Raw genomic sequence first — 12,017 nt, 5'->3', positions numbered from 1 at the left:
CCCATAGAAACCGTAAAAATGCCTATTTTGATAGCTTTCCTAAATTAATCTCAAAAATAAGAAAACATTTTTTTTTACAAAGCAAACTTAATTTCTTTGTAGAGAATTAAATGAAGTTTTTAAATGTGTCCTTAAATTTTCTGTTTAGTGATCCGTTGTTGAGATATTGATAGTCAAAGTCAAAAGTATGGTTTTTGGTTTGATGACTGATATTGCAGTGTAAAAAAATCGTAGGAGTTTGAAACAAAAGGAATTCTAAAGCCAAATAAAAAACCTTTTTAAAAATAATAATCATTTTATCAGAAAAAATTTTCCCACTTCCTTATGAAAGAAGTAAAAACAAAAAAAAATTTGAAAATTTTGATTTTTGAACTTTTCCAACAATTTTGCTATTTTACCGTTAGAAATAAAATAATTTAAAATTTAATCCTAAAACTAGAAGAATAGAGCTTTCACATCCTTTTTATTTTATCATGATGCGGTCAGTTTTAACTGAGATACAGCCTATCAAAAATCACTACAAAAATCACGATTTTTTTTGTTCCCTTAATTTTTTGGGCTAGTGTAGTTATGAATCGTGACTATTTCAAATAGAATTTAGAAACGATGTTCAGTTGGTTACAAATTGTAACTAAGCAAAAGACCCTTATTCGATACTATAAACATAAATAAACTATGGTAAAATAAATAACACACCTCTGTCCTCTGCTTCATGGGCTCCTCTAGAATTGCAAACCACCTTATTAAAAATTATAAAAAAATGCAAAGAAAATGAAAAAAAGGATAAAGTAAAGTACAACCAAATTTCAAAAGATACCGTTGTTTAAGTAAAAAGAGATTTCAAATTTTCAAACTACGCAAATTTTCATTTTTAGTTGGTGCAACGCCCGCACTTTTTGCTTTGCAAAAAAACCATAAGAAATGGCAAAGTTGGAAACTTTAAATTTTTGGTGAAACACTTTGCATTTTTACTTTGCAGAAAATTATTATTTTTATTAGGGCCCTGATTTGAAAAAAAAAAAAAACAGCATTGAAAAAACTGCTAACATTAAGCAAAGATTAAGCAAATTAAAGTCGAGCATGACGGTGCATTGTAGTCCAATTTGAACCACGACATGAGGAGAACGTAATTATACAAATTTTTTGAGCCTTCGTAATGTATACCACTAAATTTCTAACATAAACAATGCAACGAATATGGCAAGTCCATTATAACATAATTTTCTTCGAACTTAATCTTGACCTCTGTCTAAGTTGTAGCCAATTTATGAAGACAAAAATTATCAACGCAATCACGATAGAAGATCTTTTATGACCTTCAAGTCTGCCTGTCTGTCTTTTTCTAAAGCTTATTATCTACAAAAAAAAAAAAAAGTATTTTAAAAACAAAACAATCTAAAGAAGAAGAAATTACAATCAAATTAAAAGCAAAACTTGTGGCGATTTTAAACGTTTTTTTTTTTTGTAATTATTTTGCAAATAATTGTTATTTGCCACGATCGCCGATTACAGAATGACAGAGCTACCGGGCAACCTTAAAGTAGTAGTTAGTTGAATGGATGTTTGATCAGCTTAAGGAAGGTAAGACAACAAGATTTAGTATCGCGGCAGAGAAAAATATGCCACTTCCATATTATACAGTAGAGTGGTTCCCTTTTGGAAACAATGAATTGAATGAAATAGAAGCACCTTTAAACTGTCGGTCGTTTTATATTTTTTTTTTATCGCCGACAGATCCCACCTTGAAGCTATAACTAATAGTGTCAGACCGGATCTTGATGTTATAGAATCTTTGTTTAGAATTGCGCATCCGTACACGGTCTCAGTATAGTCCGCTCGTACCACGTGCGTTTGTGGGAGTCTTTTGTTTGTTTGTTTTTTCTCCCCATAAACAGCGAATGAAGAAGCTGCACTAGTACGCTTTAGTCGCCTGTCGGTTAACATCAGTCGTCATTTAACTTTTGCTGTGAAAAGATATAGATAGAGGTATTTTTTTATAATTTTGAAGATACTTTCGTGTTCTATTGCACGAAGATATGACCGGGAAATCATTACTTGGGTTTTTCTTTGTGATTACTATCGGATTGGTTTTGAAATTTGATCACGTTATTGGTGAGTTGATCATTCACACGACACGATTAAGCACGATCCTCTTTTAAACTGCTTGAAATCACTTCAGGTCAAACGGTATCACCGAAATTGGACTTCAATGATTCTAAAGAAGTTGAGCCGAAATCCTCAACAAAGAGACCATCAGCACCATCTTTTGGCCAGGATGAGAATGATGATGGTGGCGTCGTCGGTAATGGGGGTGGAGGAGGATCAGGATCGAGTGGAGGCAGTGGTAAAAGTGGACCGAAAATTCATGGAGTACGAGTCACTGTGGATACTGGTGATAACCAAAAAGGTTCTAAAGGTGGGTTATGTATATGTGGAGACTCTAAGACTTGGTGTGAAGTTTAAAAAAAACATTATTTTGAAAACATAAACTAAAACAAAATTCGGAAATTAGTTTTAGACCTAGTTGTTTGAGACCACTGTTTAAGTGACTTTCCGTGAAATGTTTTAATTCAAATTTTTGTTAAAATTGAAAATATTATGAGGTTTTGTAGTATGAATGGAGTACCTACTATCACTAGATCCAATGGCGTATTTAGGATAGTAGGGGTTTAAGAAAATTAATCTTCCCCGTGATGACGTTAAATATCTTCAACAAAATTGTTCCTAAAACTCAACGAAAAATTTTAAATTAGCATCTTCAAACAATGAATTTAATATAGACAAGCTCGATGTAAAATTGTCGTACTTCACATATTAGAGAGGTACCTAATACACGGGTTGGGTTCCATATCCCGATGTTTTTGTTTCCGGTTTTTTTTTTTTTAATCCCGCTTTTTATAACCCCGTTTTTTTTTAATTGCATTTTGTAATTCCGTTTTTTTATTATCACGCGATTTTTTTTTAAATAAAACAACTAGTTTTGATTGTAACATCGGGATGATAAAAAAATTGAAACAAATTAAAAATAAGAGATTTTTCTAAATTACAATTTAGTGTAACCTCTAAAAAATATATAAAAAAGTTTAATTGGTATTTAAAAAAATAATAATATTAAACTCAAACCAATTAAGAAACTAATATTTACTTAAAAGTTTGAAGAAACAATAAAGCCGTGATGCCCGATTTTCGGATTTTTACTGGACTTCAGTCAGTTTTTTTTTCTCTTTCGTTTGGTCCTATCGCCGCCGCCGTAGCTCTAGCGTAGCCTGTTCCATTAGAAATGATTCGGTACAAAGGATTTAAGTAATTTTTTTTTGAATTGTGTCTTTTGTGGTACTAAGAGCGTAAGTTGATTTAACTCCTTTGTACCTATTTGCATTAATTTTTAAATTAAAAAAAATTGATCCTAAGGGGTTAAGTTAGGTTAGGTAGTAGTGGTTATCAGGCAAATTGCCCTACACACTTAGACCCTTATGGGTCCATTGTGATACCACAGATGACTAGTAAGTTCGGAACTCCCAAGGGGTTAAGTCAAGAGGAAGACAGAAAAAGAATAACCATTTTTGTACAGTATTAAATTAGCTCAAAATGAATTCTCACATTTGGTAATTAATTACATTGATATTTTCAACTTTTCTTTGTAAATTAAACTTTGTTATCAATGTAAAAAAGGAGTTTTCTTGACTGAACTCCTTTGGATCAAGTCTATTTTTGAAGATTAAATGGCTTTAAAGTGTTAAGTCAACACAATTATTTTTTAAAAACGTTCATTTTCTGCACTGAAAATAATATATTTCGTAAAATTACGAAAATCGTTTCATACACTACATTTTCGTTGGCCCAACGAAACTTTCATTGGCTCAACGAAAATATGTAATTTTTCGTAATATGAAAACCTTCATCAATTAATGAAAACGTTTCAAACACTTTTTCTCCCTTTTTAGTGCCAAAAAATCCAATTCAATGAAAAGATTCATCAATTAACGAAAAATTTCATACTCATTTTAAAGAATAAAAATAAGAATTTTTTCCTTACTTAATCAAAGTTTTAATATTAAGTAACGAAAAAATTAATTAACTTATGAAATTCAACATTAACTAACGAAAATCTTCATAAGCTTATGAAAATTCTTCATATACTAATGCAATATTACATTGGCTTATGAAAAAATATATCAGTTAACGAAAAAAAAATCGTTACCTTACAAAAAAAAAAAAAAAAAAAACGTAGACTTGGGTGCATTTCTGTTTTAATGATTAAAAATTTAATCTTGCTGGATATAGTTCACATTAGGTTTTTGTTTAAAAATCTATGAAAGTTGAGCTAAATATAAAAAATATTTGCGTTTTGACAAGGTGTCTCACGATAAGTCAACTGATGAGTTCAAGTGAGCTCAACCGCACCGGGTCGAAACGCCAATCTTTGGTTTGGACAGTATTAAATTAATAATTTAACAAGTCAAATAAAAATATATACTATAATCTACTAAAAAAATAATAAATACAACGAAAAGTTTCGTTAGTGCTATGGAATATTTTTTCGTAAAAAATATTCATTAAATTTACGAAAAAATTCGTTAGCTAACGAAAGTTCTTTCATAAATTAATGAAAAAATACATTGACTAACGAAAAATATCACCAAGGTTAATTAAATTTTACGTTAATCGATGAAAAAATTTCGTAAAGTGATGTAAAAATTCATTAACTCTCGATCAAAAATTTTTATGAAAAATTTCATAAAAATACTACAGTTTTCGTTGATTGATGAAGTTTTTCATTAACGTATGAAAGCCATTTCGTTGAGCCAATAAAATTTTTCATCGGCTGAAAATTAATTAAATTTTCGTTGGCTCAACGAATTTTTTCGTTGTATTTACGTAAGGATTTGGTTCAGTGTGGTCAACGGCATATGGATATTATAATAGATCTTATAGGTGATGTTTCAGCATGTTTTCTGACTTAACCAACTTAAAAAAGAGTTAGCCATTATCTTTTCATAGATTTATGTCAGCTTCTCTGTACTATGTAGTTTAAATAAAAAATGGTTAAGACTATTAAATATTTTTTGTTTAATGTGCGACGATTTTTTTACAATTTTGACTATTTGACCTTACATTAGCCTTATTATGATAGTTGAAATAACTTATGTAAGGTCAAATTGTCAAAATTGTAAAAAATGTACGTATCTATTTTAAAAATAATATTTACCACTAGTGTTTTTTTTTTTCAATTTGCCATAAAAATTTTATTTTTAATGCATTTTTTTTTTTTCATTTTTCACATTGAGGAACTGCTAGGTAATTTAAGTGTACCATATTGAGGAGCAGTTATTTGAAAGTTCGAAATGGGATTTGCGGGATAAACGGGGTTTTAAAAAGCGGAATTTCCAGAGACGGGATTTTGATTAAGGGGTTATATCTAGTTGTAAGTGCAAAAAAAACCTTCTTTTTTGTGGATTTTTTGTAAAGAGGCATTTAATTATACCTATAAACCTAAAGAATACATATCCCTATAGCAATTTTAATGTATAAAAAGAATTCGCTGTGTATTTAAAAAAATATTGGGTTCCGTTATTTTTGTAGTAGATCTCCTAGACGACCTCCAAAAAAAATGTGTCTGGCGGTGAGCACGATTACTCCGGAACGGCTGAACCGATCGGCTTGAAATTTTTACTGAATTTTCTTTGATACTTTTGTCAGGTAATGAACGAAGGAAAAAGGTTTTAAACAATAATTGGATTTTTTATGCCATTTTAAAGAGTAAATTTTCGTGAAAAAAACGATTTTTGTCTTTGAGAAGCCGCCATTTTGTCAAAAATCAAAATTTTGACTATTCCTTCGTTCATTACCTGCATTTGTCTATCCTGGAAATGAATATTTTGGATTTTTCAATTTTGGGTGATTTGTATCAGAGATATCTTGCTCACCGCCAGACAGCTATTTTTGGAGGTCGTCTAGGAGATCCACTACAAAAATAACGGAACCCAATATTTTTCTAAATACACAGCGAATTATTTTTATACATTAAATTTGCTATATGTACATGTATTCTTTATGTTTGTATAATGAAATGCCTCTTCACAAAAAATCCGCAAAAAAGAACGTTTTTTCGCACTTACAACTAGATATAACCCCTTAAACAGGATTATTTTAAGCGGGATTTAAAAAAAAAGTTTTTTAGAAACGCGATTTTAAACATTTTTTTTCGGGATTTCAGAAAACGGGGTATTGAAAATCGGGATTCCGATACGCTCCCAAAGAAATTTCATTTAATTAAATTTCAACTTATATTTGGATGCATTTGACAATTTTGCAATTTAAATTTCTTTTAATTGTGAACTCAATTTCAGGTGTTGTAATCATTTTACGATTTTATAAAAGAAGGTAATACTGTTTTCATAATGTGTCCAACTGTAAGTAAAGTATACAGTGATGGGCTACAATATAACGCAAACAAGCAATAAAAAAAACCGGGATTTTCGGGGTTATAAATTGATCGGGATTTTGAATAAGCTTGATTTCAAGAGACGGGATTTTAAAAAATAGTTTTTTTAGAAGATGGGATTTTAAAACGTTTCTTTTGGAATTTTTGAATAACGGGATTTTAAAAAGCGGATTCCGATACGCTCTTGTTATACACTAGTCCAAAAAATTAAAGGGTTAAAAAAAATTCGTGATTTTTTTTGTGATATAGTGAAGGGTTGTATCTCAGTAAAAAATGATCGTATCATGACAAAACAAAAAGCATGTGAAAGCTACATTCTTTTAGTTTTCGGATTTTAGTACTAAATATTTTATTTTAAATGCTTTAATAGCTAAATCATTGGAACTGTTCAAAACCATTTTATTTTTATTTTGTTTTTCTCTTAAAAAAAGTGGGAACATTTTTTCTGATAAGATGATTATTGTTTTTAGAAAGGCTATTTATTTAGCTTCAAGATTCCTTTTGTTTCAAACTTCTATTATTTTTTTTTTAGACTGCAAAATCAGTCATCAAAACAAAAACCATACTCTTGACTTTGAATATCAATACCTCAACAATGGATCAATTTACAGAAAATTCAAGGATAAATTTAATAATTCGATTCTGTACTAAAATAATTAAGATTATAGTAGAGTAACTAAAGCTCAAAAATTGGCAATATTAGGGAACCCGGCCGAACAGCTTAGATTTTGATGATCTTTTTTTCAAACGTCGGTAATTAAAAATACTTTAAAGTCTATAGATTAAATGTTGCCGGTGTTGCCGTTTTGATTTTTTAAATTTAATTGAAGATTTTTGTGAACAAAAACAAATTTTTTTCAAAAATTTTTCTTAAATTTCATAAATTAATTAATGCCAAAAGATTGTCTAAGAAATTCAAGGAAAAAAAAATATATGGGAGTGAGGGACAATCTTCCATAGTTCAAGAGATAGATGCAATTTTCTTATTAATTGACTTCAAACACAAAAAAAAAAATATTTGAGCACAACGGCAACACCTTCAATATTCAAATATACATTTTTTAAAAGCTAGAAGCTTAGTCGTATGTGTAAAATTAAAATTGAATGAACGGATTTTGAAAGAATGGTAATTGAACTCAGATTTTTGAAAAAAAAAATTCTTGAAAAAATTTTAACATGTCGTTTTTTAAACTTGGTCGTAATATAAAATGCATTTATTTTTTAAATTGTTTTGGCCGCATTTATTATGATTTCAAATTATAAAAGGAAATGTCAATATGTATTACGGTTTATGAAAAAAATTAAAAAGTACCTATTTCATTTTCGAAGAACTTTTTTTAATAAAAGTTTTGAAAAAAAATGTAACTTATTTTTTTTTAAAGTTCAACATCTAAACATAAAATTATTTTTTATTCATTTAATAACCCTTACTGTTGAAAGTTAAATAGCAAAAAATTAAAGTTCCTATTTACCACAATCTTTGAGAAAATTAATTATTTCAATGCAAAAATTCAGTTTTAATAAAAAAAAACCATTGAAATTGAAGTAATTTTTCATTTTTTTTTTCAAAAGTGTGATATATTTTACCTTTTTTGCTTCGAAACTCAACTGATAATATTTATGGCCAAAAATTTTTTTTAAATAAATTCATATTTTATTTGAAAAAGTTTGGAAAAAAGTCATTTTAAATTTTTCTAATAACATTTTTTTTTTAATTCTGAGTTTGAGGACCATTTTTTCAAATAGTCTTGATTAAATTTAGTGGATTTAAATTTATGAGATAAGAATGAGCTTCTGGCTTTTTGAAAACGTATTTTAAAATATTGTAGGTGTTGCCGTTGTTTTCAAAATATTTTTTTTTGTGTTTGAAGTCAGAATGTAAGAAAATTGCATTTATCGCTTAAACGATGGAAGATTGTCCCTTACTGCCTTTTATATATTTTCCTTAAATTACCTAGAGAATCTTTTGCTATCATTTGTTTTACGAAATTTAAGCAAAAAAAATGGTTTTGTTAAAAAAAAATTTAATTTTAATTTTAAAAAACAATACGGCAACACCGGCAATTTTTAATCTATAGACTTTAAAGTCTTTTTAATTACCTACATTTGAAAAAAAAAATCGTCAAAATCAGAGCTGTTCGGCCGGGTTCCCTAATAATTTGCTTTAGTTACTCTACTATTACTTTGTTAAAAAAAAATGTTTTCTTACATTTTAGAACAATTTAGGGCTTTTTACGGTTTTTAAGAAAGTTTATCGCTATTTTATAGCTATAACTATAAGATTAAAATGAAGCTTAATTACAATGATTCATAAAAAAAAAAAAAAAATTAGGGGGCGAGAACTTTGTTAGACGATTTTAATTAACATTAGTGTGCTGAATTTAAAACTGTGTACAGATTTATTCTATCACGTCTAGTTTTTGAGCTACACTCATCACTAATTTTCAATTAAGTTCTTTTTGATGTTTAGTCAAAAATATATATTTTTCCGTAATATTTTGCTTTTTTGAAGTCCAAATCAGAAGACGCTAACTAGAATTTGGTTTAAAAAACCATTCACTACTTACAAAAAAACAAGCAAAATTTTGAGTTTTTTATCATAAATTTTTTTTTCAAATTCTTTGAGAAAAAAAAATAATTTTGAAAAAAATTAGTACCTAAAGTAAGTTTTGAGATTGCAGTAGTTTTGAAAAAAAAAAAATACAAATACTCAACAAAATGTTTTTGACCTGTAAATATTCAAGTATTTCAAAAACGTGACGTGCAAGCGAAATTTCGGGTGCGGAGGACTTTAGACTTTACTTTAGAAAAGTAGGGTTTGGTTCAAACCTAAAATTAAACTGCAAAATTACAAATTTATTCATCAAACAGTTTTTATGTTCTGAGGGTTTGAACTTTTGAGATGAAATAAAACACCACATTTTTGCAGCTGTAAATGAAAACTCGCTATATTTATCTCCCGAAAACCATATAAGGCTGCGATTTAAAGCTCCCAGACTTTAAAATTCGTTATTAAAACTGCATACCTGAAAACAAGCTATTAGACCACTAGCTTTTCTACAAATTTTGAATTTATGTTGTTTTCTTTCAGAATCCAAGGAAAGTGTCGAAATAACCGAAAGTAAAAACAAGAAAAGAGTTGGTATCCATACGGATATAACATTTGAAATAACTGGCGATGTTGAAGATTCTAATTCTACAAGTTCAAGTCAAAGGCATGATAAAGGTAGATTTCTTAGATAATTTTCTACATACAGATGTTCTTGATTGTTTTAACTATGCTTTGTTTTTTTTTTTGTTTTATTTGTAGAAGAAAATGATGCCAGTGTACCAATATTTAAAGGACGCAAAGGTACCACTACAAATCGACCTCGAAAACCATACGATCCAAGAAGCCATTGGAGTCCAAATTTCTCAGCAGAACGTCGACGTAGTGGCGGTGGTGATGGTTCTTTCCGTCCATCACACTATCCCCATAATAATGTTCCCGTTTATCCTGGAACAGATAGTGTTAACGGAGATGATATTTATCGTGGCATTGATAGTTGGTCTAATTTCGTTCCCATCACAAGTACATGGACTACAGAACGCTCCTATTATGAATCATATCAGCCGCCAAATGCTGTAAGTGGATACAGGGTACCAAGTTGGAAGCCATGTTATTGTGTTTCAACTTCAGACAATAGACGTAGAAGGGACAGCATAGCGCATCCAACAAGTTCGATTATTCGAGTTGTTGATAAGTTAGATAGTCCTTTTTCTAGTGGAAAAAAATAAATTCAAAAGCTTGTTAAAAAAAGTCAATGATAGTTTAAAAAATAAAAGTTTTTTAGATTTTATTCAAATTTCAAAGGCTACATTCAGCGAGGAAAAGGCAATCAATATGTGCAGACTACTTTGAAGACCATTTCCGACCAAGTACTTTTTACTTGCGATATCTGTAGGTACCTAAGGTCTTTGGGTAGTTCTCTAGAGTCTAGACAGAGGGAGAGGGACAACTGAAGTTTACTTTTCTGCATCAAAATTACCGGTACTTCTCTTAAACGATTCTAACAATTTTGATTACAAAATTTACATGTAGGCACTATTACTATATGGCAATTAACTTTTTGAAAAAAAAAGAACAATGGCGCAAAGTTTACTTAGCTAAAAGACCATTTTTGACTTTAGTAAATTACTAAAAGGGCTTTAGCATTTTACTAAATTTTTTAAAATTTTACGTTAGTATTTTTTGAACCATCAACTGTTTTATTGAATTCTGACTTTTTTGTTCACGACTTAACCGATTCCAAGAAAAATTGGTGTACTAAAACGCTTTATTAATTTTAAAATTGATATTAATTTTGGATTTAAAAAAAAATTATTTCAAAAGCTTTGTTCGTATTTTGAAATAACGACTTGTAAAACTTTTTTACGATCCTTTAGACATTAATGATAAAATTAAACTAATAACACTGTGGAAGTGCGATTTTGACCGTTTGCCCCTATTTTCGGGCCTGAGAAATCGATTGGCATCATTAGTTTTTCGATTTATCGGTACGACTTCGAACAAAATTTTTTTCGGAAGTTTTTTTCAATAATTTTAAGCATTTTGTCCGGTTTAGTCATTTTTCTCGTTTATATTGCTATTTATTCTGCTCAAATGTTATTTACATAAAGAAAATTAAACCATTTTGAGCAATTGTTGAAAAAATTCAAGAAATCTGTAATTTTTTGCATTGTTATCGATTTATTATGTTTTAGTGGAGTAACAAAAGCAAATAACAGATCTAATTTTGACAATTTCTGTTCTTAAACTTCGGTAATGAAAAATCCTTTAACCTCTATAGGTTAAAAATTGCCGGTGTTGCCGTTTTTTTTTTTATCTAAAAATACATTTTTTTTTTTTAATTTTTTGTTTTGAATTTCATAAATAAAATGATGTATAAAGATTATTTACAGAAAAAAATTATATGGGAGTGAATGATAAGATAATTACAAAAATTAAACTTGTCTGCATCTGTAACAAACCAATTAGGGGAAAGTGGCCTAAAATGGCACCCTAAATAATTTGATCAGTAAAATTTGTAGACGTCTTGAAAATTAAAAATTTTAAATACTTTTTGGAATTTTTTTAACTTGCAAAGCAAAAAAATGTGAGAGTAATATATTAAACTTTGATAAGTATATAGCATTTAAGTTTGAATGTTACTTTTTTTCGAGATATGGGACATTTTCCTTAGGGGGGCCATTTTAGGCCACCTTCCCCTAATTTGTTCTCTTCTGAAGTCAACTAACATAAATGTGGCTGACAATTTTTGAAAAATAAACTTTATATTTTATTGAGAAAAATATTGAAAAAAGACAAGTTAAATGTTTGTAATTAAATTTATGGAGTTTCTACAACTCCATCAGAGTAATCCAATTAATTGATTAGCAATAAATGCCATTTTAAAAGAAATAGCTTGATTCGAAAAACTGTCTTATTCGAATGCTTCTATTAATGCGAAAAAAAATATGTACCTATTCACATAAGAATCCTTTCCCTGATCATCAGCGACTATGTTAATAGTTCAGTCAATGAGGAGTCAAA

At 29.0% G+C, this 12,017-nt stretch overlaps 2 protein-coding genes across 2 annotated transcripts in view; both read left to right on the top strand.

Moving 5' to 3' along the window:
• The window catches only part of LOC129907024 (RNA-binding protein FUS), a 101,663-nt gene that overhangs the window by 71,815 nt on the left and 17,831 nt on the right, over positions 1-12,017 (top strand). The window lies entirely within an intron of this gene.
• LOC129907023 (uncharacterized) lies at positions 1,764-10,246 on the top strand. Its single transcript, XM_055983056.1, has 4 exons — positions 1,764-2,112; positions 2,180-2,416; positions 9,537-9,671; positions 9,756-10,246. The coding sequence occupies exons 1-4, from the start codon at positions 2,037-2,039 to the stop codon at positions 10,220-10,222; spliced, it is 915 nt and encodes a 304-aa protein (XP_055839031.1). The 5' UTR covers positions 1,764-2,036; the 3' UTR covers positions 10,223-10,246.

The sequence above is a fragment of the Episyrphus balteatus genome, chromosome 1 (genome assembly GCF_945859705.1).
Source record: "Episyrphus balteatus chromosome 1, idEpiBalt1.1, whole genome shotgun sequence".
In the NCBI taxonomy this organism is placed as follows: Eukaryota; Metazoa; Arthropoda; class Insecta; order Diptera; family Syrphidae; genus Episyrphus; species Episyrphus balteatus.
The sequence above is the reverse complement of the archived record's forward strand: the minus strand, read 5'-3'. Positions and strand labels throughout refer to the sequence as shown.